The sequence below is a fragment of the Thunnus maccoyii genome, chromosome 17 (genome assembly GCF_910596095.1).
Source record: "Thunnus maccoyii chromosome 17, fThuMac1.1, whole genome shotgun sequence".
Classification (NCBI taxonomy): Eukaryota; Metazoa; Chordata; class Actinopteri; order Scombriformes; family Scombridae; genus Thunnus; species Thunnus maccoyii.
Genome location: NC_056549.1, coordinates 7,959,425 through 7,983,995, shown reverse-complemented (window position 1 = coordinate 7,983,995; position 24,571 = coordinate 7,959,425). Strand labels below are relative to the sequence as shown.

At 40.5% G+C, this 24,571-nt stretch overlaps 1 protein-coding gene across 4 annotated transcripts; it reads right to left on the bottom strand.

Moving 5' to 3' along the window:
• Positions 1-260: 260 nt before the first annotated feature.
• emilin1a (elastin microfibril interfacer 1a) lies at positions 261-24,002 on the bottom strand. Of its 4 annotated transcripts, none has more exons than XM_042391061.1 (12): positions 23,790-24,002; positions 10,480-10,596; positions 8,828-8,976; positions 7,964-8,063; positions 7,385-7,493; positions 7,110-7,283; positions 4,877-6,154; positions 3,444-3,858; positions 3,043-3,168; positions 2,834-2,851; positions 2,588-2,722; positions 261-1,977 (listed from the first exon to the last, which is right to left on the bottom strand). In XM_042391061.1, the coding sequence occupies exons 1-12, from the start codon at positions 23,897-23,899 to the stop codon at positions 1,658-1,660; spliced, it is 3,051 nt and encodes a 1,016-aa protein (XP_042246995.1). In that variant the 5' UTR covers positions 23,900-24,002; the 3' UTR covers positions 261-1,657. The 4 variants fall into 4 exon arrangements, with proteins under 4 accessions (XP_042246995.1, XP_042246998.1, XP_042246997.1 ...); XM_042391064.1 differs by lacking the exon at positions 23,790-24,002 and adding an exon at positions 17,348-17,370; XM_042391063.1 differs by lacking the exon at positions 23,790-24,002 and adding an exon at positions 17,087-17,156.
• Between the last annotated feature and the right edge of the window lie 569 nt (positions 24,003-24,571).

Below are 24,571 nucleotides of genomic sequence, written 5' to 3'. Positions count from 1 at the left end.
GGACAATGATACTGAACACAAGGTGTCACTGCAGTGCAGCATAAGAGATGGCTTTTCAACTGCAGTCCTCAGCTTAAATCAACCTACTGAAGTCAGAACTACAATGAGATATTTACACGGGACCCAGAGCTGGAGGTCAACTCAGCTGAGTGTATTTGTGAAAGCTAAAATTTGGCAAGCAGGCTAAATAGTGTGTAAGAAATACCCATTCATACAATAAAGGCACAAAATCCAGACAAAAGGAGACTATTGACATCACATGTGTAAAACTGGGTATCTGTATTTGAGGCACACATGTGAAAAACACATATACAAAACATATACAGTACCTGGCAAGGTGAAGTGGTAACTCATAAAAATCTTATACGGGCAAAACTGCTGAAAAATATTTACATTCCTTTAAGGTTATACAATGCATTAAAACACATAAAAATACATTCCCACACTGAACACTGAGGAAAAAGGGGTGTATTTCCTTCATTATGTGTATTTAATGCAATATCTGACCAAATCTGCTGAATAACCTGCTGAAAATGTGCAATGTTCCTTTTCAAATCCATTCAAGAATATCTACAAACTTCACATTGTGCACATATTTTCTCCTGGAGGTATTTTAATTAGACTTCTAAAGGCAGAAAGTGTGTGCGTGTGTTCAAGAAAAGGCATTTGTAGCATATAAACATGGGTACGTGTAGCTCCGTTATTTGTTTCTGTTAGCTTTAAATGAAAATTCCACTGTAAGATGAACAGATAGTAACAGCTTCATAACTTTAAATACTTGGTCCTCTACAAAGTTTAGATGGCCCTTATTAGGACACAGGAAAAAATCCCCATTCTTCCCCCTGACCATCCTCCTCCTCCCCTTGTGTTTCTGGGCATAGCTAATGTCCTAAAATGGTCTTTTTGTTTTGCTGTTGTATGATTTATAAACTCGTGTGGTTTCTCGTCTGAACTGTCGGTGACTTCATTTGTGCATTTCCTTGTAAAGAGTAGTGGTTTGGACTGTGTCCCCTCACCCACTTACATCACTCAGCATGTTTTCCAACAAAGTTGGCACTCGGTATTATGTTTCTGGGAATTTTGCTTGTGGTCGAAATGAAACTGTTAGTAATAAGAAAAGAAACTACATACATTAGAAACAGAAAAAAAGTGAGTGTGCAATAACCTCTGAACATTTGATATGCTGTGAGTGAATTACACACACAAAAAAACCCACATCCTTAATCTTTTATCATCCTACCGAAGTTCCTTTCATTAACATACGTGAGACCTGAAGGTTATTCAAGTTTATAGCACTGCATGAAATATGGAATTATAAGATAACCCTGCAGTGGCTTTTTTTTCTGAAGGAAACATGGCAAAGAATAAAAAACACAATGGCTCTTCGCACCAATTGTTTTCCTTAAAGCCGTGAAACACAAAACAAATACTGTAACTGTTGTTGGAAAGGAAAATCTTTTTCCTTCCTTCTTAGCACTTAAGTAGAATATAAAGAAGCGTTCCCCTTGTTGAAAGAATCCAGTCTTCCTCTTGGAGACATTCTTCGGTTATTTCAGTCTCATTGACTGTCCAGTGTCCAGTGGCTCTGTCTCTTAGAGTCCAAGCAGACAAATTAGATGCTCTAGCGCTGAAAGTTTCACCCATATTGCCCATCCAATCAGATGGTCTCGTACAGCAACATCCCACTGAAGATGGTCAAGGGTTCAGAGGAGTAGGCCAGCTTGCCAGTGACGAGGTCGATACAGACGGTGTCCCCTTGCTCCATGGGCAGGATGATGTTGAAGACAGCCAGAGCTCCAGGTATGTGTTTGGCCTCTGCCATGGGCTTCTCCAGGCCTTCGGGCTGATACCCAGCTGAGTCCACTCTTGCTACGCCGTGGTTGGACTTGGACAGCACCGCCTCAATCTTTATGTTCTTGTGGCCCGTCAGGATGCCGCTGAAGAAGTACTTCCCCCTCACTGGAGCTGTGAAATAACCTAGAGGATGGAAGCAGGTAACAAGTAGAACTTATGAAGAGCTCAGACTTCCTTTTTCATGATGTATAAAAATTTGCACGGATTCTTGTTTGATCATTAATTTTGGCAGTCAATAAAACAATAGGCCTACTGTAAAACTTCACAAGCCTGTTGGATTGCATTAAAGAGTCGGTGCACGGAAACAACACTACTTTAAAGGTTATGGTCATCCAAAAGAAAAAAATGCATATTCTTATCTCATTTGAGATCTGATCATGGTGATTGTTTTGGTTTTATTTGCCCCAGTTTTCAGATATCCATCACAAAATTTCTGCCACCACTACAAATCAATGGAGGTGAGTGAAATTTTGATTGTGGCGCTCACAGCACTGAAACCGCCTGATTCCAGACAAACAGGTCTGGTGTTTTTTCCACCACCAAGATACATTTAAAAAATACTGTCAAAGAGGGATATACACGTCTAAAGTTAAGTGATAAAATATATTTTTTTGTAATTTAGGTGAACTGACCCTTTAAATTCACATAAACATAATACTTTCAGATTTTTCTTAAGATAATCTCAAAATGACATGGTGTAACAAGAAAGTTCTGATCATTAATTCCAGCCAACCTGTTTTGGGGTCATAGACGTCCTTTTCATTGACAAAGATTTTGTTGAACACAATGGTTCCTGAACCTCTCATAGGTCGAGTCAGTGCAGCAGAGAAAGAAAGGCGTGGTACATGGGCATCAGACCCTGCAGGACCTGATCATGGAGGAACAGAGGAACAGAGTAAGAGTTAGTTTGATATAAAAGCAGCAGAGATCAAACAGTAATGAGAGCTTTCATCTGCTGTTTAGTAAGAACAACACATACCCTCTTCACCTCTGAGACCTGACAATTAAGATAAAAGATAAAACAGTGAGTTAATTATGCGGCAAAATCATTCTTGCTGTTTATTTTTATTCTTATCACAGTGTATCTACAATAGATGTGAATCATTTTTAAATATCAAAAATCTAACTTGTAAATCACAATCATGTCATTATGTTAAACGAGATGTAACCAAACTTTGTTGTCTTTACCTGGGGGTCCAACTAGTCCCTGCGGGCCCTCTCTGCCTGGAGGTCCCACCCTCCCTTGGGGTCCTACGGGACCCTGGGATCCACGCTCACCTTTCTCTCCTTTGGGGCCTGGTAAACCAGGTGGACCTGCAGTACAGGAATATTTGGTGAGACAGCACAGCTGGCAAATACCCTAATGAAAATCCTCTTTTAGTAGAATTATAACAACATGTACACCCTTTCACCCTCATGTTTACTAAAACTCCTCTTTCAGACAGATTGCAGACTTTATGGGCTCTTAAGTGAATGCCTCTCAGCCTGGATTCTTTCTTTGGTCTATTTTTTCCGTCCCCTAATGTTGCCTCCCTAATTATCTCTTGTCTGAAAGTCAAATCCCATGCCCTTCGTTCTCTGTGACTCACCCCTGAAGTCTTGTTCTATGAAATCGTGGAACTCCTTGACCAAGTCCACAACTGAAGAGTTCAGCCTGTGTATGTTGGAGTGAACTTTCTCCAGCTGGACGTTTTGTATGTTGTCGATAAGATCTCCTTGAGACGTCACTGTGACATTGAGTCCATTAACGCAGCTCCACAGCCCAGACACATGTCGGCTCAGTCCCTCTTTGATCCTCTCCAGGCTGTCTGAGAAGGAGTCGAGGCGTCCACACACTCCTTCCAGCTTGGACAGTCTTTGGTCCAGGCCGTCGCTGGACCGCCGGCACTCTCCCACCTCTGTCACATAGTTGCTCTTTATTATTTGGATCTCTTTGCCAAGGCTGCCGAATCGAATCTTTGAGTCATCAATGTGATCCGTCAGCTCCTTGTCCAACTTGTCCACCTTTTGGAGAAGGTAGAAACTTGTTAATGTGTGTATTTTGGATGACTTTCTTTTGACAAAATTCTATTATAAATATACTTTTTTTTCCATCTTTGCTATGATTTATTTTCCTATGGTATCGTATACACACAAAAATATGTAAGCGTATTATCTAAACCATGTCTGTCTAGAAAACTCACATGTTTGTAATATGCTCAAATATTTTCATAACTATAACAATATTATGTCAAAACACAGTGGCCAGGATAACCGTGAGGCATGTTTGACTGACATAACGTTGTTTTCACAGTCCGTAAAGAAAAGTCATGTTTGAGTATGTACAGTATAATCAAACAACTCATACAGTACATTGCCATCGTAATTACCATCACCATTATCATAATGGTAGTTTGATCGTTTCTATGTAATTCTGAGGGGCATGTTTAAAGTTTAATATAATACATTGGTTCCCAAACTGGGGCTCTGGACCTTCAAAAGGGTTGCAAGATAAATCTGAGGTGTCACGAGATGATTTATGAGGTATGATATGTAGATAAGAGGAAAATTGCATTGCTGCCACACAAATTATGTTTATTTTTCAGATTATTTAGCCATGCTTGTGGCACGGCACTGATGGCAGCATCAGTCTATCAGTTGGTCCATCACTTTAGCAGGTTAACACGCTTAACTTAGATGGTGAACATCGTAAGCATTATGGCTGCTAAACATCAGCATGCTAGCTTGTCATTGTCAGAATGTTAGTGTGCTGATGTTAGCGTTTAGCTCAGAGCACTTCTGTGTCTAATTACAGCCTCACAGAGCTGTTAGCATGGCAAATCCTGCATAGTTTTACCTATTCAGGCCTCTACAATCTATTAAAATAACAGGTTGAACTGCTTGAAACCTATAGGCAACCTATTATTTATGACATTATGACATTACTTCAATTTAAAGAATCGCAAATGCCAAATATAGTACATAAAGTACCATAACAATCACTGCATTAGTGGCAGTAATATTATCTTCATCATCATGTTACCTCAGAGACGATGTTGTCCTTGGTGTTGGTCAGATCGGTCAGTCTGTTCCCATGCGTCTGTATGGTCCTTCCCAGGCCCTTCAGTGTGTCATTAATGGAACTGAATATGACCATGACCCCAGCTAGCTCTCCTTGGATGGACTTCAGATCCCCTCCTAATCTTCCACTGTGGACAGTATGACCGTCCAGTTGATTCTTCAGATCATTTATGTTGACTTTGCACTGTCCGGTACACTCCTTCACTTCATCTCTAAGTCGTCCCACCTCTTCCTGAAGGTCGGAGCACACCTCAGAGCAAGCAGTTTCTCCTGAGTCTACTTTTCTCCGCAGGTCTGTTAGCTCCGTCTGGCACCTGCTGAGGCCAGTCATGGTGGTGTTGGCGAGTACAGTCAAATCTTGCTTTACACGGCTGCATATAGAACAGTCTTCAAAATCACGGCCCAAAGTCTCTACCTCTGTGACAATCCGGTTGAAGCGCTCCCCATTCTTCCCTGTCACAGCGATTATTTTTTTGACATCATCTTCTAAGTTAATAACTCTGTCAGACAGCGAGTCACCCGACACAGACAAATCATTTAATTTAGTGTTAAACTTCTGGATCTCTTCCTGGTTGGTCACAACTCTCCATTCTAGGGTTTTCACAGAGTCTTCAGTCTGACGGCCTTTCCCATTAGGCCCACAGGTCTCATTGCACATTTTTGTGGTCGATGTTAGCCTTCTGTCCAGGAAGGTTGTGATGTTCTCCAGCTGGCCTAAACGTCGACTGTGGTCTGTCACCGTGTCTCCAAGAACTGACACTTCCAGCTCTATCTTCCCAATCTTGAAGTTGTGGTCATCCAGCCGACTAAGGACCATGTTGCGCAGCTGTGTGACGTCTCTCTGAACACTGTCCTTCACGTTGTTCCCGGTGTTAGTACACCTCTGCTCCGTCTTCCTCACTGTGTTATTCACCCTCTTCTCCAGGTCCCTCAGTCTGCTATTAAACCTGTCCTCTGACACCCTTCCCTTTATTCCACCTGTCCCGGCTAGCTCCTTATCCAGTCGCCCTTTAATGAGGTCACACTTGCTTGAAGTGGAGGTGACCCGGACCTCTAGATCAGACAGCCTCTTCTCCATCTCAGTGACTGTGTTGCAGCATGCCTGGGTGCGCTGAGTCTCACTGCGAGAGATTTCCAGACTTTGCCTCAGATGCTGGTCCATGGAGCTGATCAGCTTCTCTAGGGCTCTGATCCTGTCCCTGTCCTCCTGCTGCTGGCGCCTCAGGTCCTCCACACCGGCCTGAAGGGAACAGGGATTAAACTGATTTTTGACAGTGTTTCTCCATGCAAAATTGTTTGATTTGAATCAGCTAAGAATTTAATTTCCTTGTTTTTTCATAGGCCATTTTAATCCAAACTGGAAGGTTGTTTTGCTTCTTTCAGGGGCAATTTAAATGAACTATAAACTAATACTGTACTTATGCACTGCACTTGTATTTGATCCATGAATGGATTATTGGAGTCAGGGGTCCCAAAGGCCAGATTTCTATTTGAAGCTACATTGTATAATTTCTCACAGTATGCTTGAGTATTCTGTATAATAGTTCGGTTTTGGTATGATATGGTGGGAAGGTTTGGAAAGTGTTTATACAGCCTGTCTTCATTTCCCGTGGGAACAAAATCCTGAGGTTGTGATGCAGTTTCCAATCAACAACAGCAACAAAATTTAAAAAAAAAATGCAAAACAACTGTGAGTAAACAGGGTGGAGTGTGTTGTGGCACTGGTATGAATTTGAGCCCAGGGACCCATTGTCAGTGTTTATACATGAACAGACAGATTGAAACTGAAACTGAAGTTATACAAATAAAGTTTGTTTTATGTTATCCTAATATCGAACACAACCTCCAATTCTGTTCTGGTGGTTAGCCTTAGTGACACTTTCCATTTCTAAAATCTTTTTTTTTTCACTGCTTGATTATTGAATTTTCTACAGTATTGATTTTCAGCTTTTTCTTTTGTGACTGCAGTGGTTTATGTGGAAAAAGTGTTTTTGTGTATTACTGCCTGCAATATGGACAATATTTATTTTACTGCTTTAGCCAGCAGAAATCACTTACAGAGGTCCACAGGGAACTAAGAAGATGCATGAAAATTTTACAGCTAAACAAAAAGAAATTACACAGATCAAAAAAGTGGACATAAGAAATTGTCAGTCTTGTTTGTGCTGAGCTGATTTTCATATATTGAGGTTCACCTGGCAGGAGGAGCAGGACAGAGACACCCTTCTCTCCAGCTCCGTCAGTATCTCCTCCTTCAGAGTGTTCAGCTGGTTCCCTCCATTTCCTCCTCCTCTGGAGGATCCATCCAATTCGTTGCCCCCTCCGTTCACCAGGTGGTTGTTGATGTTGAGCAGGGTCTGATCATGGACCTGAACAAGCAATTATTCATGTGGATTAATAACATTTATCCTCATACTTCGTCATTTAAAGTCTACATATCTAGACCAGACAGAGAAACATATATTGTTACCTGTGTCCTGTTATAGAGCTGGTCCAGCTTGGTCTGGATGTTGTGGATAGTTTCCTTCATGTGTGGCTGGGCTGAATCAGCAGGGACAATGACCCCATTTAGACCAGGCCTATACAGAGGAAGAATTGAGATTTCCTCAGGTTTTTAGTGGAGAGTGGGAGAATAATTGCTACACAGCTTAATTTTAAAAATGATCACATACACAGGAAAGTGCTGCGGAGAGGATGGGAGGGCACATTGTCTAAATTTTGCTGATTGCACATTATGCACAGTTTAAGTAAAACAAAAACCAGTGTGTATATTTTTGTAGCATCCGATTAAGTTTTTGTTATATCTTCCTATCCTCATTACAAATCTCTGTATATACAGTATGTTAATAAACAAGCGTATCCTCTCTCCATTAACTGACCTGCTGAAATAAACAACAATAAACAAGTAATATACAGTGTAGTATACATCCAACAGTATCCTGGGTAATATCAGTATGACAAAACTAGCATATGGTGAAAGGCGTGCAGGTGTATGCACTCCATGAGGAATACAACATTAAGTGATGGATTGAAAACAACATTCACGTACAGCCTCTGGTTCATGTCGTGAATGGTGGTCTGCATGTTGTGGAGGTCTTTGGTCAGACCTTGGATTGTTTCCTCCAGATGTTTGACCCTCTCACTGTCACCTAGGGAACCAAGAAAAAAGAATAAAAACCTCTTTCCACAACCAGCTTCTTACTGTAAGTGATGTGGTGCTGCATGAATACAGTACTGCATTTTCTGCCAGAGTTTTGATAGTTTTAGTTATTTCATTTGAAAGGCTTCTGTATTTGTGATTTTGTCGTTGCTTTCCTCACTCAAAAAAAAAAAAAAAAAGTCAGAGGTAGGGTGTGACTCAGTTAGGAAAAGGTGATGTCATGTCTTTCCGTTCACCAATCTGTTTTTAGCAACATCTGAATCAAAATGTGATAACAGTTGTGGGGTTGTTTGCTTATGTTAGCAGCACTGTTAGCCAAATCTGATCAAACCACACCCACACAGTCCTGATGAAACTGATTTGTTTTTTGGGGTGTTAAACTCCCAATAAATAATAAATGAGAATGCTTTTTTCCCTGAACTTTAACTTTCATTGCTGCTTGTTAAGTCATGAATAGTTAATGATATACAGAAATACTTAAGATTGAAACCATTTTAAGTGCTTTAAGTGAAGTCAGCATTTCAAACTTGATTGAATACAAACCTTTTGTAAAGACCTTTCCAGTTGCCTTTTACACTTATGTATTATATAACTGTCCCTAGTCATTTTGCTTTGCATGTTGACGTGTAGAAAAACATGCACATCTCTAAGCATGTCTGAGTTAAGACATTTCACAAAACCTATTAAGTGGATCTTGATTACACAAAACCATATTTCAATGCACACAATTTTAACTTCATACAGCATTCCTACCATCTCTGCTTTCTACTCCGCTCTGTTCAGTGGTTCCCTTTGGCCCATTGTGGCAGTCTTCCCCAGAGTAACCATGGCAACACTTCCACTCCATTTCTGTCACCATTTTGTACGCCACCTTATACCTTGGCCTCCTGTATGTCCGGTAGCTGAGGATCAGACAGAAATTTCACATATAAAATGTCATCTGGATTTTTTTTTATTTGTTCTGACTTAACTTGAGGAGTTTAGTGTGATCCTGATGGCCAAGTCAAAGACCCGTATTGGTCCCTGAACCCTGTATTAAATACCACCGCTGTGCACTGTTGATATAAATGTGCACTAGATGTCTGGAAAAAGCTGCAAATCATATCCTGATGATGGATAGGATTAAGAGTGCTTTTTAAACTTTATATGTTATTCCTGTCCCTTTTTCCAAAAGAGGCCAACTGCATTTAGTCAGTACTAAATCTTAATTTCTTACTGGTGTACTATTCTTCCGGGGAAAAAAAGAATGTTTACTTTGGCATGTTCTCTAGTTTTATCATTAATCTGTGACTGAAGAGACTCACTGTTACAGTAACAATGCAATACATAGACCAGAATTGGCCGGAAGTCTCAGTAAAGATTAATGGCAACGTCACATGCACATTAACAAGCCCCAACTGTAAACGTTTAGCAGGTTGCTCTTTTCTATGCCAACCCACAAGCATTACTGTAGGTATAGCATACAGAGCATTTTCTGTGCCATAGAAAAGATTTCATCTTCCAGCTCCCTGCTCTCAGAGCGTGAGAAAAAGGGATTCGACATACTCTCAGAGGAAAAACAAAAGCAGGGCTTGGAGAGATGGAGAGAGGAGGAGTTGTGTTAAGTGAGAAAGTAAGAAAGGAGGGGAATCATAAAAAGACAGAGTAAGAATAAGAATAAGAGATTGTTTTTATAGGGCAGGAGACTAGACTGTGGTGCCTGGAACCCCTGTCGGCTTCATTCTTGGCATAGCCCAGGTTTAGGCCGAGGCCCCTGGCAGGCATGTGGATCAAGCAGCCGGGCCATGGTTAAACAACACGGTGAAAACTTCAAAAGAGGGAAAACATCAGGAGTGCCTGATTAATGTTTTCCTCCAAGCATAACATCAATTGGGAAAATCATTCAATCAATCTCATTTATAGTAAATTTGCTCCAATAATTGTAAAATTGGATATTCCCAGATCTGCATCAGGAAAACTGGAGCTCCAACACAGTAATGTGAGTGTTTTTGTGTGAGTTTGAAACTAGTACTTCATCACTGGGGTTAGACCTGCCAAACACTGAGCTATAAATATGTATATAGTGATGAACTGGCTACACACCAGCACAACCACAACCAGGCACCTTCCTGACCAGACTGCTGAAACTCTTCTGAGACAGAGATGGACAGAAAAGAAAAAGAGCATTGTAAAATCAGTAGCAACAGACAGGAAAGAGAGAGAGGAGACGAATGGATAACGGATACAAACTTCTGTGGAACTGAGGACAGGAAGTTGGAGGAGCAACATTGAATACAGATTAGATTTCATCAGCAGAGACGATGAATCAGAAACAATATGAAGCACTGAAGAACATAGTATCTGAGTTAGGTGGTGTGTGTTCGTGTGTGTATCAGAAAAAGAGAGAGAGAGTAATGGATACTCACGCCACTCGAGGACACTGGCCCCAGGTACAACGTTGGTAGTCTGGTTTAATGTACGTCTCCACCCCGTCCTCCATCACACAGCTAACAGTGCGCGTCACCACATAAGCACACCAGTTCCTATGAAATCACACCCACACACATCCACATCCACACACACACACATCCACACACACACACACACACACACACACACACACAAGCAGGAAAAATAAATGACAAATGAATAACAGTATGGTGACTGGCACTTTCACAATAACTTTAGAGTCAGAGATTGGCACCAACACAGCAAATACACTCACACACATGCACTGATGCACACACTCAGTACACACTGTGCTGCTGTTCTTTGTTTTCCAAGCAAAATAGGAAAGTTTTTTAAAAAAAATAATAATCAAACATCTGTTGACTATGGGGCCCCAGAGATTTGAGATTAGTATCTTAAACCCCGGGTTGATTATTATTCTGTACAACATTCAAGAGATATTGTCCACTGGTGCAAATGTCAGATCATTTCAGGATAACTGTATGAACAATGGCTACCATTGTGTGCCTCCCCAACTCCCTACAACCAACCCACACAAAGACACACACACACATACACATACACATACAGATACCCATATCTTTGTAGTGCTTTTACAGTATATTCATGTGAAAACTTCCACTGGTTACATTCATTTCACAAACCTTCTGACAAAAGACACAATGTGATATTGATAACAAAATTTCTTGCCTCTCAGTTATGGATAATTTCATTTTAATCTTCAAACATTTGAGATAATTGACAGGAAATCAAATTAAATAGTGTGTGTCTGGAACTGGCTGCTGAGATGTTAATCTTAAAGGAGTAGTTCAACATTTTGGGACATGTGGGCGCTTATATGCTTTCATTTCAAGAGTGAGATCAGACAATCAGTATTAATGTCATGTCTGTGTATTAAAGCATACATACCCTTTTTTTCAAGTCTGTCTAAAAAAATACTCAAATACCCATATGTCGCTGTAATTATTCCTCCTGTTAAAAGCTGTAAAGAGTCCCCCTCTTCACGTAAGTTTGACGTGAGAGATGGAAAACAGAATCCTAAAAAAGCATTGAGTGCAGCTAATGCTAATGTGAGGCTTCAGAAATCTGGTTTAGCCAAATTAAGTGGATATTTACAGAAGTTACAGTCTTTTGAGTACAAAATTCTCCCTATTTCCATGTTTACATGCTGAACTGCAACAAAAACAGAAGCTGGAGTCAAGACCTGTTTAGTCTAGCTCAGCATAAAGATGAAAAGATGGGGGGAACAGTTAGCCTACTATAACAACACCTCTGGAGAAACACAGCTCTGAGATACAGCACATTAAGGTATTATGGCTGACATGCAATAGCAATACCAAAAAGTAACATGAACCCACTTGTATAATGTTTCTGTGTACCTGACAAGTGCACATTTTCGACCTTTTAGCTCTGGATTGGTTGTGGCTAACTCCTGAGAAAAACATGTGGGACTTCAGGTAGCTAACTTGTCTTATCTGAACTTGTTAGCTGGAAAAAGCTTCTTCTGGTTTGATATGAAAGGGGTTGATGAGTCCATCATACAGTCTTTGAAACTATGGGTCTTTGATTTCACCCAGAAATAAAGACAACCCTCATTTCTAGCTGACGGCCATCCATTTTTCTGACTGAAATGATGACTTTTATAAGCTGTAGCCACCTAGCATAAGCTAATGCTAATGCTAAATCTGGGTTGGTTGGGAACATCGCAAGCTGACTCATTTTAAAAAAGAAAAGTCTGTAAAAGAGTCTTAAATATGCACCATGATGGCTACATACATGAAGTAACGCTAAAAGACAATGGCTAAAGCTATTTCCCTGGCAAAGAGTTAGAATGCTCTCCAGCCAATGACCCACAGAGGATCATGGAAGTAAAGGAACAACATTATAGAGCTAGTTAGTCTTAGTATGGTACAGATTCAATCAAAAGTTTAGACACTCTTTCTCATTCAAGTGAATGGGAAAGTGTGTCCAAACTTTTGACTTGTACTGTATGCTTTAATGTATTTTCAAAACAGTATGTTTTACTTTAACAAGAGAAACGGATTTGAGGATGAAGAATAACCAATGAGTTTGGCACTAAACACTAAAACTATCTAATGGAAATTTGGCTAGAGTTGCTGGAGTGTAAATTTCTCCAAACCAAACAAACAGCAGAACACATCTGCCAAACACTTACGATACCGAATATTGCTTTTGTTAGAGCCCCATTCACACTGTTTCAGCCTGTGGAGAAATCCAAAGCTTGAGAAGCCTGCGGTGCCTAGTTACGGTTGCTAAGCTATGTTTGGACAATCCATCTTTAACCCGAAATCCTAAAATAACCCCTGTGAAGTGAAGGCTGCCCAAAATGATTTGGCATAACAAAAATGTCTTCATAAATGTCTGTAAGCTCAAACCTAAAGAGACAGAAGTACAAGAAACACACATACTCCCTTACACTCCCCCAGTCTGCATGCAGTTTGTCCTCTCCCCCCTGACCTCTCTTGGCCCTCAGATATGTCTCTTGATAACAACTGCGGATGGATTTAAGACACAGACATCCTTCAGTCGCTTTCTATCATCATTTTCATATTACCCAGAATCCCCATTCACTGCTATTTCCCCAGTGGTTATTACGGCCAATTAGTGTCACTCTCAGATTCATCTAAGCAGAACTACGGAGGGTTTATGGATAAAAGTTGGAGCATACAAGGAGTTCCTTCATGCTGAAAAGTCAATCAGCAGTTTTCCTCTCTCGGGTCTCATGTCTATCTTTTTATCAGTGTCTGTCTGTCTGTCTGTCTTCATGTCTGTCACTCGCTCTCTGTGGCTCCATTTACTTAACATGATACCTTGCAGAAAGAATTAAATTTGCATGAAATTTGACTCATGCAATAAAAAAAATACATTATCACCAAAATATGTAATAAATAATATCTGACAGCGATGATGTTTTTTTCCCTTTTTTTTTTTCCGCTGTCCTTGTCTGTGCAGATCTGTCTCTTTCTTTCCATCCCACCCTCTTTCTAACTCTTCCTGTCTCTTTCGATTTATCCCACTCCACCCATGTCTCTCCCTTCTCATCCCTTCAACTTGTGTTTTTCTCTCTTTCCCCTCTCTGTCCCCTCTCTTTGACTGTACCTCTCCCCCCCAAGAACCATGATCCTCCCCTTCATTCCAGAGCTTGTCTGACTGACAGAAGGAGTTTATCATGTTTCGATCCTCCCCAATCCCTTGTGACCTCCTGTTCCTGTTGCTACTGTACATGAGAAAGTGAACGGGACTAATTAGCTGTCAGACTCTCCTGTAAAGGTTTTCTTCAAGGAACATTATGAAAGAGTTGGTTGACCTTTATTACAGAGAGAAAAAAAATTGCCATACTAATAGTTTTGGTTTTATTTGCCTAAGTCTCCAAGATTTCTTGCGCCAGCACATTACAATGGTGGTGAATGGAATTTCGTTTGGATTGGTTTTGTTTGGTGCTCACGGAAATTAAAAATCAACATATAATTTGATTTATAGTAACGTATCTTTCCAGAAACAGTGTCCCCATTATGCAGGATAATCCACCGACCTTGCTGTTAACAATTTTCATTCAGACTGTTTCTTTGATTGTTTCCTGATTTCCCATTTCTCAATACTGCCAAAATTCCCCTCACCGCGACTGTTTTGGGGTGATTAGGGTTGCAGAAATCTAAGAGGCAGATATCTCAAAACCATGACAAATAAAACCAAAACTACCTCCAGGGCACAGTATCACTAGAGGTAAGTTTTTTATATATGTATAAAAGGGGAATCATAGTTTTAGCTTGATCTTTTTACAAGTCATTTAATCTTATATCTCTCTTTTATCTTAAATAAGTCAATATTAACGTAATTCCACCATCTACTATTCAAAGAATATCAGAATAATTGATTAAAGAATTACTGTATATCTTTTATCTTATCTTGCCTGATAAGCATCACAATGTAGATGGTTGCTTTCTTTGCCTAAGACTTGCTTGCATTCTTGGATTTGGAGCTTAATGAATAAACATTGTAGTTTAGTCTAAGGATGGAGGATGTTGTATTGTTATACAGATTACAAAACCTCCGGAGACGAATTTGTGGTTTATGATATTTGGCTATGTAAATAAAATTGACTTAACTTGACAGTATATAATTTTGAGCTGATTTGAAATAAACACTATTTATGGGGGAATTCAGCTCAGCCTGCAGTCAACACCAGATTGGTAACTGAATGTCATTTGGCTGAAATTACCGTCTGTTCATGCATCCAAACAGCGTTTCAACCCCTTATGTGTATTTCCAAAGAGTTGCGGTTCATCACAGTAATCCACATGACGTCATCTAGCTATGCACCGAATTGCATTATGTTTTGCTTTTCCACTCTGTGGTTAGTTACATTGTGTTTGACCTATCAGAGCCTGGAGCACTGATTATTCAGAGCGAAACCCCGCCACCATACATCTGATATCAGCCAGCGTCAGAGCTTCCAAACACAGCTGTCTCCGCACTCTTCTGTTTCCAGAGTGTTGCGGTTCGTTTCAGTGATCCTTATTGCTGTGTGTGGGTTTTCTGGGTTATCTTGTTTAGCGGGTTTATTATTCTGTGTATGTATGACTCAAAGTTTCTGAGAAACAGGGAATCTAACATCTCCATCAGGAGTTGGACCAGTACAGAGGAGATAGGGAACATCTAAAATCAGACAGCGGTAATAAATCAAAACAGCTCTGTCTCGTTCCCCTGTAGTTCCACTGTGTTGTTTTTTGTCACAGTGATTCAGTGAACCAGCTCTGCCAATCTATTATCCTGACTTACTGACGCTCAGGGTCACAGACAGCAGATAAAGCATAAAGTTGGCAACATTCACACCCTATCTCCTCTGATGAAGAACAGACGCTGCGTTTTTGTTTAAATGAACTTAACCATCGTTCTTTTTTTCACCGCTGAGCTGACACAGATGTAGATATATGCACGCACATTTATGCATACATAGGCAAACACACAACTCCCTCCGTGTCTGCAGCTTCCAAACACCCACACTTCCATACCGTCCTCCCGGCAATTTCATTTTCCATCTTTCCATCATGGGCTTTTCACCCCAGTGAAATACATAAGAGATGTCTTTATATTTGTAAGAGGATGACTAACTGTGACTGTAATACTGAACAAGTGTGCCTGGGAAATATATGCGTGCTTATGTCCAGGCGTACACCACCATCTAAAAAGAAAGTTACAGTGAATTTTGTTTATTTGCGTCCCTGCCTGCAAGCGTGTTTCCTGTTCCATGGGTGACACCTTCAAAACATTTCAGCCCTGAACCCTGTGGCCTCCTCTCTCTCTCTCTCTCCCTCTCTAACCAGCATGAAGTTAAGCATTCCAAACAGTAATCCAATAAAGTCCCATTAATCCAAATGGCCGGAGAGAAATCGCTCAGATGAAAGTCCACTAACGAAACTTGGCTTCTATTCCATAAGTGTAAAATACTATTACAAGTTAACACACATCCTTTGACACACAGCCAAGACAGACACACATAAGCACTAGGACATGCAGATACACACGTAGACATACATACACACACAATTATGTCTCAAGACCATGAATCTGACCTGCTTATTATTCCACTTTACAAAACATAAACATGAAACCATATACTGTACTTTTACAAGCTGATGCTAATTTAATATTACAATTACAGTCTATAACTTGAGCCATACAACATGAAGTTGGTGAGGCAGAGAACATGTGTTTGTGTGTCTGTGTGTCTGTGTGTGTGTGTGTGTGTGTGTGTGCGCGCTTGGTCTCCCATGAATGGCATATTCAGTAGCTAATCTCCCTGTTTCCTTTACTATATCAGCAACACAGGAAAACATTGCACATAAACAGTCCAGTTCCCGCACAGATTATGTTTATAACTACATTATGTATTTGCAGAATGTTTGTCAGACAGCAGCAGATAAAGACATCGATGTAAAACTAGAGTACAACGATTTCTTAACAGTGAATTTCAACTTTCAAATTGTTTAAAACCCCCTTAAACCTCAGTGATTCAGTGGTGGACTAGTCATTACAAGCTCATGCTATGCACCCAAATATTGTGATAACCTACAGAACTTTATTTTGTATTGTAGTGGAGATCCAAAAGTTTCCAAAGGAAAGGTTTGAATAGTGACTCATATAGCTTCCATGGAGAGCTGGGACAAGCTGATAAAAAATATATGTGGTACTGTCAGACAGTGTGATATAAGATTTCCAATCTATACGCTGCAATAACTGATTTTTGGCCACTAGGGGGCAGCAGAAACAAGCTGTAAACATAACACTGACATATTATTGATTTTTAAAGCAATACTTTGTAGACATACTAGACATTTTGGGAAATACACTGTGGAGAATTAGAGCAGAAGATCTAACCACACTCATATCTGTTCATTAAATATAAGGCTACAGCAAGCAGCCAGTTAGCTTAGCTTAGCATGAAGACTGGAAACGGGGAAATTGCTAGCCTGACTCTGTCCGAAGGTAAAAGAATTCCCTTACAAGCAACTAAAACATGTTACATGTCTGTTTACTACTTACAATTTCTTGACCAGACGCTGTAACTTCCTGAAATCTTGTTAAGGTCACTGTGAAGTTGCCGGGCAACCAGGCGAGACTTAGGAAGTTACTGTTCAAAGCCATAAAATAGACAGACACATAACATAACTCCCATAAAACCACATTTTTACACTTCAGTTTTTGTACAGATTAAACGAATAAAGTAGCATAACAACTGTAACAAGTTAATTAGTGAGCTTTAGAAGTACTGGTTGGCAGATTTTGTTACCTTTGGACAGTTACCTTTAATAACTGTGAGCTGAAACTTAATCCTCCATCTTTGTCTTCAGATACATGTAAGGAAGTAACCAAAAAGTTGGCATAAGAAGTGTAGTTAGCATAGAGTTGCTTGATTTCCCAAATTTGACGATGCATATTCAAACAGATACACAAACAAGCACAGCAAACAAGTCTACATGCACTCATCACAACCTTCTCCTACAGACAAACACATACAAACAGTATCTTCATTGCTTCTCTGCTGGGCATTGAGCAGTGAAATGTCCCTCGTACAGCTTCTTATTTTTATTTATAGAGCCATAACTCAGTGTGAGTGGAACTCTTGCACCTGTCTGAGCATCACTTTATTCCCCAATAAAATCCCCCTCCTTATAAAACAGCAGACACACACCTCATAGCCAAGCAGGATGCCACAGTCTGACATCTCAACCCGCACATACCAGGTTCATTTTATTCAAAAGCATCTCAGCGTGAGTCCTACACAGAAGGATTGTGGGTAAAACTGGAATAATCAGTGACAAAAGTGACATAGAGGGTAAGTGGGAGGAAGAAGGAATGAAAGAGAGAAAAAGGAGTGCTAAGGTCTAATACTTAAACAAAGAAATCACTTGGCAGCGCCTATTGTTGTCGGATCTTTCATTTAGCTTCAAGGGAAGGCTTCGACAGCAGCCTGAATGAGTTCCATGGTAAAAGGATGGTGCCTAAATGTTTGATCTGTGACCCAGAGGTCAAGCACCCCTCCTACGTCCTTGTAAAGGTATACCCCTGTACACACACAGTTAAGCACACAGACTGTCACAGACAACAACACACACACTCGAGTGCACTCACTCACGCTTGAGTGATCGCACACCGACAGACAGACGCACACACACACATTCTTCCATTCCCTCTGCTCTGTCTTTAAATCCAGTTTTACTCGCACACATACCATTTTCCTTTTGGACCTGTTCCAACATCAAGGGACAGCATGACTGTGTAAACTTCTCTCTGATTGTTTAGCCTGGCGGTCACGAAGATATACAGAGAATGTCCACGATACTGCCATTTGCTTTAGTATTATTGCTCAGATACGTCAATGTTCGGAGGTCTGCAGGGGTTTTTTTGTGGCTCACTTGAATTTTAACCATTTATGGAGACATGTGCGTTTGACACGTAAGTCCCCTCAAAGCCTTAAAATCACAGTTGCCCAAAATAGAGCAAACTATTTACACAGGTAAGACTTTATTAGTCTGAAGTGCAAAACAGCAAGTTCAGTGTCTTGTCTTGTTATTTATTCTTTAAGTTGAGGGGAGCTTTTTAGAGTCAGTTGTTCGTGTGGAGGGATGGGGTGGATATTGGGAAGAGATCCAAATCTCTACAGTATTGCAACTTTATCCAAACAAGGTAAAGAAGGGTTTCTCAATGCAGTGCATGCTGGGAACTATGGAAATTAGGTTACAATAGCTGTGACTGGAATGGTTCCCTTTTCCCACATTGGCATTACCATATATAAGGAGATTTGTTTACTGCCCTAATTAGCAGAAAATCAAAAAGAGTGAGTGAATTTGGATACTTTCCAAGGTTTGGTCAAGAGGAGGACAATCCTGTTACAGTCTAATTGCCTGGCGACATATTGGTGCACTTAGGTATGTTGCACATTACAACGGTGGTCTCTACTGTAGAGATCAGATGTTTTTACTGTATTTCAGTGCATTGTGGGAAAGACATAGTTCTTTAAAAGGTTTTTGCAATTGCGTCTTAAGATTCAGACACTAAAAACCAAACCTAAGAGCTTACAGACATGTGAGCAGCGTGTGAGGCAGTATTTACTTGAGCTGAGTGCAAAAGTCAGCACGCTAACATACCCACAACTATAATGATTACAATCTTAGTTTAGGCTGTTTGCATGCTAACATTTGTAAATTGGCATGACTGAGTCTAGTGGAAATGTTTTGATGGTATTTGCTCAACCAAAAGTATTGGAAAAAGTAAAACATTTTGACCTGCTGATGGTACTACATGAAAAGTTATAACATTTAATCCAGAGGAAGACATTAATGTCTGTAGTAAATTTCATTGCAATCCATCCAACTGCCGTCGAGCCATTTCACTCAAAAAACACAAATTTCAATCTCATGGTGGCCCTAGAGGAAGAATCCAAAAGTTGTCAAGACATTGCAGACTGGACTAAAGTGGTGGACCAGCTGACTGACTGACAGACTAGCATTGCTAAAAATGGCTGATGTTACAACCAGTGCCCTAAAATGCAATCCAGTCCATGCCAGCATTTCTTGACCAGTAATAATTATCACTTTATGTGGATGTGATGTTCTTTCAACTATAATTTTAAGTCAAAGGACATTAATTCACTGAAAACAGTATGTGCACTCAGGCTAATGGTCACAGTTAACACAACTATTTTTGCTTTTGATGGATACGAGGCACATTTATAGGCAATGTTACTGACCAACATTAGGTTTCTGCACACAAGCTTAAATTCTGAGCAACCACAACATGTGAAACCACAGTTTTCTTAAACTGCACTGGAACCACTAACATTTATTAACTTGCTCAAAAGGCAATTATTAAGAGAAGCTAAATTACTGACAATTATTTCCTCTCCATGCTCAGAATAATTAACCCTTCTCCACTCTTTTCTTTGGATATTCTGTCACAATTACAATATATATTGGTCTGTGGTGTTTAATGTATTCCAGCAGATATTTTACTATGACCTCCTACATTATCAAAACTCTTTTTGACAACAGAATAGGTGTGAACTTGTTGCTTTATACTGTATGTAGACAGAAAAGGCAATGTTAATAGGAAAAAAGTCATTGAAAAAGTGAGTATGGTTTCAGGTATGCTCTGAATGGCCATACTTGAAGGTGGGGCAAAAAGCCTGCTGTCCTAAACAGGATCAACGCATGATAAATTGTATAAATGGGTATAAAATGGGACGCGCACTTTCAGACATTCTCTCTTTGCAGGCATTCGTTTTGTTACACTCGGTTGTACATACAATAAGCGCAGTTGTGTGGAAGAATGAGAAAAGAGAGCCTGAGAAACTTCCTACCTTCTCACTTCCATCTATTGAGACAACTGGCAGTCAAGAAACTGGCATCTCTGCCTCTTTTTTTTTAAATGGATTTCTCGCTGTCTGATTGTCGAATGCTGGTCTTTTAATGGCAGCTGTAGGTAGGATCCCTGATGTACTGAGATTAAAACTTGATGATCAGAAAACTCAGTGTTGATCTGATCTGTATAGTCCTTTTTAGCTAGCCTCAAAAGATATATTTGGTCAGTGTGAACAACAATATGGTTCTTGAAAGCAGCTTTTTCTTTATGGATATTGCTACACAACTTCTGCACTAATCTTCTCACTATTCAAGTGAGGCGGTACAAGATGCATCTCCTGATGTGCAGGCCAAATGTGTAACATTAACTTGCTGACCCAGTAACATCAGGACATAATATAACGTTTGCCACAGCTAATCACTAATCAACAAATCATCACTCTTCATCTCACAAACACTTAATGTAAAACTATAATCTAAATACATGTCAACACAACATCTGAAAATCTAATATTTGTGTCAGTGGCTGAGTAAGTGAATGCCTAACGCACGTGTGTGAGTTAGTGTTTGTCATCTTTGTGTTCTCTGCATGGAGGACCTCAATGCTAATGCCACACAAGGGAGAGTAATGGAGAACTTTCAAACAGAAGATAAAAATGATTAATGAGAGAGATGAAGGTGTTCTGTATCTACTCCTTGCTACCCTCCAGTGGTGATCTAGCATCTTTTCATTTAAAGTGCTCAGGAGCCAAAATAGATTAGCCGTCCACCTGCATATACAATCACTGCTCATTCCCTTTCCTTTCCGTCCCTGTCTGGAGCAGACGGGATGACGTGTAGCTCTGACATTTTGGCAGGAGATGTGTCGGACACTCTCTGGGTCCTCCAGAGTTCCCCCCCTGAGACCCCTGCTGGATGTCTTCAGTTCATTCAACAGCCTTTATCGCTTATGGAATACTTCACACATCTGTCAAAACAGATCAATTGAGTTCAAACAGATGTCAGAGGGGCAAACCGCATTGCCACGGGCCAGCGCATTCTTCTCCCCGATGCGTCACGTTGTGTGTGTGTGTGTGTGTGTGTGTGTGGTGTATGAGTGCGTACGTCATGGCCCAGCCATGCTGACTACTTCATAGCCTACTGGTTTCAGTAGGGGGGGGAAGGCATTTAAGGACCCTGTCTTCTCTCTCTTCTCCTGTCAGTCTGTTTTTTCTCTTGTTGTGTCGCTCCTCCCTGCCTTTTCTCACTCTTTCATCCTCTCTTGTCACGCCTGCTCACTCACTCGCTTTTTACTCCAGATCTCCTTTTTCTCTTTTTTTTTTGCCAGTTTTCCTCATCTCTGTTGTTTCTCTTTTGTCTGATCTTTCTCTTTGTTTCTTACTTGGTCTTTTGTGTCATCTGATTCTTTCATCCTTTTTTTCTCACTTATCTTGCCTTCTCTAGATCTTCACTTGCGATTGTTTCAGATGCTTTCTCTCTTCCTTCTCTTGACTTCTTATCTCTCACTTCCATTTTATCAATCAACTTTTTGCACTTTTTCCACCACTTTTTATTGCTCTCTGGTCTCCTCTCTGCATGCCTCCCACTTTCTCTCATTCACAGTAGCAACAGTTCAGCTTCAACATCCACCAAAGAAGCCAACCATCCATGTCTCATCACTCAGGGAGCCACAGCAGCAGCAGCAGCAGCAGAAAGCAGCAGTGCTCTGATGTGGACAGAAACTTGATAGAAGCTCATATTGCAGGAGCTCAACTCCCAGAAGCCTGGCCAGCCTTACATACACACATACACACACGCTAAGTACAAACACATGCAGGCATGCAGGAAGACAAATACCACATGTGAGAGATACTGTAGACTCTGTCAGTCATTCTGCTGTGACCTCTTTTAATCACTCCCAAATAAACACACACACACACACATATGTGCACACATACATGCGTAATCACTTATTTAATTTGCCAAAACTTTCTCATTCATTCATTTACAAGACACACAAACAAGCCGCACGCACATCTGTCCATAGAGGTGCAGGGGTCGTTCACACACGGGCCCCTCAGGCAGAAGCTCAATTACATGCTAATAACACACTATGGGGCTGCAACAGCACATTAAAACCATACATGTGTTGGCTCACTAACAGTATTAACAGCTTTATGAGCGGGGACTCCTACAGCCATCATTGATTTATGAGTGACTATTAATCAGTAGTTGCTGAGATCGAAATGATTTCCTTACAGTCCCATAAGTGAAGGCAATATGGTAGCTCCGCCACTGATCCAAGATTTATAGGAGTGTGTGTGTGAGACTGTAGAAATCTGAATCACTCAAATGAAAATTTTCAATTTAGTGAAAAACTGCACTTTTTTTTATACAATATCAGTCTTCTGGATTTACAGCGTAACATGCTTCGTATCCCTGCAACTCATCAGACTCCCCACAGAGCCCATTCACCCTTACGTGACAGGAAGATGCTGTTTGCCAGGAAGATAAATTCCCCTCCAACAAGGCTGACAGGGGTGCTGCTACATACTCTGGGCCCCATGGAAACTTTTCACTTGGGGCCCTGAAACAGTAAATATCTATAATCCCTATAAACCCTGTCCAGCTCGGGGCCCCCTGAATCATCAGACCCCCACCCATTCACCCATCACCCTTTATTCAGGGCCGCTGCTGAGTAACAAAACTAATCACTTGTATTTCCTCTGAAAACGAGAATCTTCTTTCTACAACAGCCGCTCAGATTATATTTTTACACTACGGACTCAGAAGGAGACACTTATTAGGGACATGATGCCCCGCATGGGAATATTTTTTTATTTTAAAATTAATTAATAATCAAATTAGGATTTATAGTTATTTAAGTTGTAGTGAAACTATTTTAGTGATGCAGCTGTGATTAATTTCTATCTATTATTGTCTATTAATTACTTTTCAATTCATTGATGAATTTTTAGACCCAACATGTTGTCTTCAGATTGCATTTTCTGTCACACCAGCAGATATATATAAGTTTATAATTAATATTAATTAATTTATTAATTTAGTTTATAATGACATAAAACTAGCACATTTTCACATTGGAGAGACTGTAACTGGCAATTAATCGACTAATTAATCAACCAACTAACCTTCAGCCCTGAATTATTTAATATTTAGCTGGGAACGACTCATCTGAAGCCACTAAAGGACCCCAGAAGCTCCCCGGACCTCACTTTGGGAACCATACATGAGCAGTTTATTAGGGGCTCTCACCATCATTAGTAATCTTAAATAAAGTAAGTTCATTTTTTCCGAGTGAAGTTTTGAACTGCAGCTCCTGTTTTTCCCGGTTTAAACTTAAATTGAAGCAGCTAACAACTTTTACGCACGTGCGCTGATCCTACCTGTGTCTGCTCGCGGCTCTCTGTCCCGTCTGAATACTGGACTCCGAATATCCGAGACCCCAACTAACCCGGGCCAACATGAAGGCAAGCAGGTAAAATAGCGTCTCCATCTTTAAGTCCAGTGTCGGTTAAAGGCAAATAAATGTCATTTGGTTTCCAAAAGTTTATCCTAGAAAACAAGTCTCCCCGTTGTTTGTTATCTTCAGTGACACGCAGCCTATAAATGAAGGTAAACAGTCAAGAGATGAGAAGCTCCCGTAAACCCCGCAGAGTCCAGTCAAGTGCATTTCAGAAGGTCAACTGCTGCTGAAAAGCGATGGAGCTCTGCTGGAGTCTAAAGACTGCTGCTGCTGCTGCTGCTGCTGGAGCGCGGAGCAACAAGAAGAAAAGTTTCCTGTCAGAGCTCCAAGAGCCGTCATGCCAGCGCAGGAGCTCTCTCTCTCTCTCTCTCTGTCTCTCTCTCTCTCTCTCTCTCTCTCTCTCTCTCTCTCTCTCTCTCTCTCTCTCTCTCTCTCTCCCTCTGAATGTATGTATCCCTCCCTCTACCCTCATAAGACTCAGTTCAGCTCAACTCATTTCAGTTCCATTCATTCAACAGAAATTGCCTCACTGGCATTGTGAGATATTTTCGACCCTGCTTGCTAAAGTAATTACACACACACACACACACACACACACACACACACACACACACACACACACACACACACTCAAATGATTGAATGAAAGGAAGTCGAAAGAAAAGGAAAATGCAAAAGAAACAAAGAAAGTCCAGAAAACTC

Excerpts from the sequence above, each read along its gene's own strand:
- emilin1a (XM_042391061.1), bottom strand. The coding sequence starts at position 23,899 with ATGGAGACGCTATTTTACCTGCTTGCCTTCATGTTGGCCCGGGTTAGT. Across the intron at positions 10,597-23,789 it reads AGAGCCGCGAGCAGACACAG|GAACTGGTGTGCTTATGTGG; the intron begins GTAGGATCAGCG and ends GTGATTTCATAG. Across the intron at positions 3,169-3,443 it reads CATAGAACAAGACTTCAGGG|GTCCACCTGGTTTACCAGGC; the intron begins GTGAGTCACAGA and ends CCTGTACTGCAG.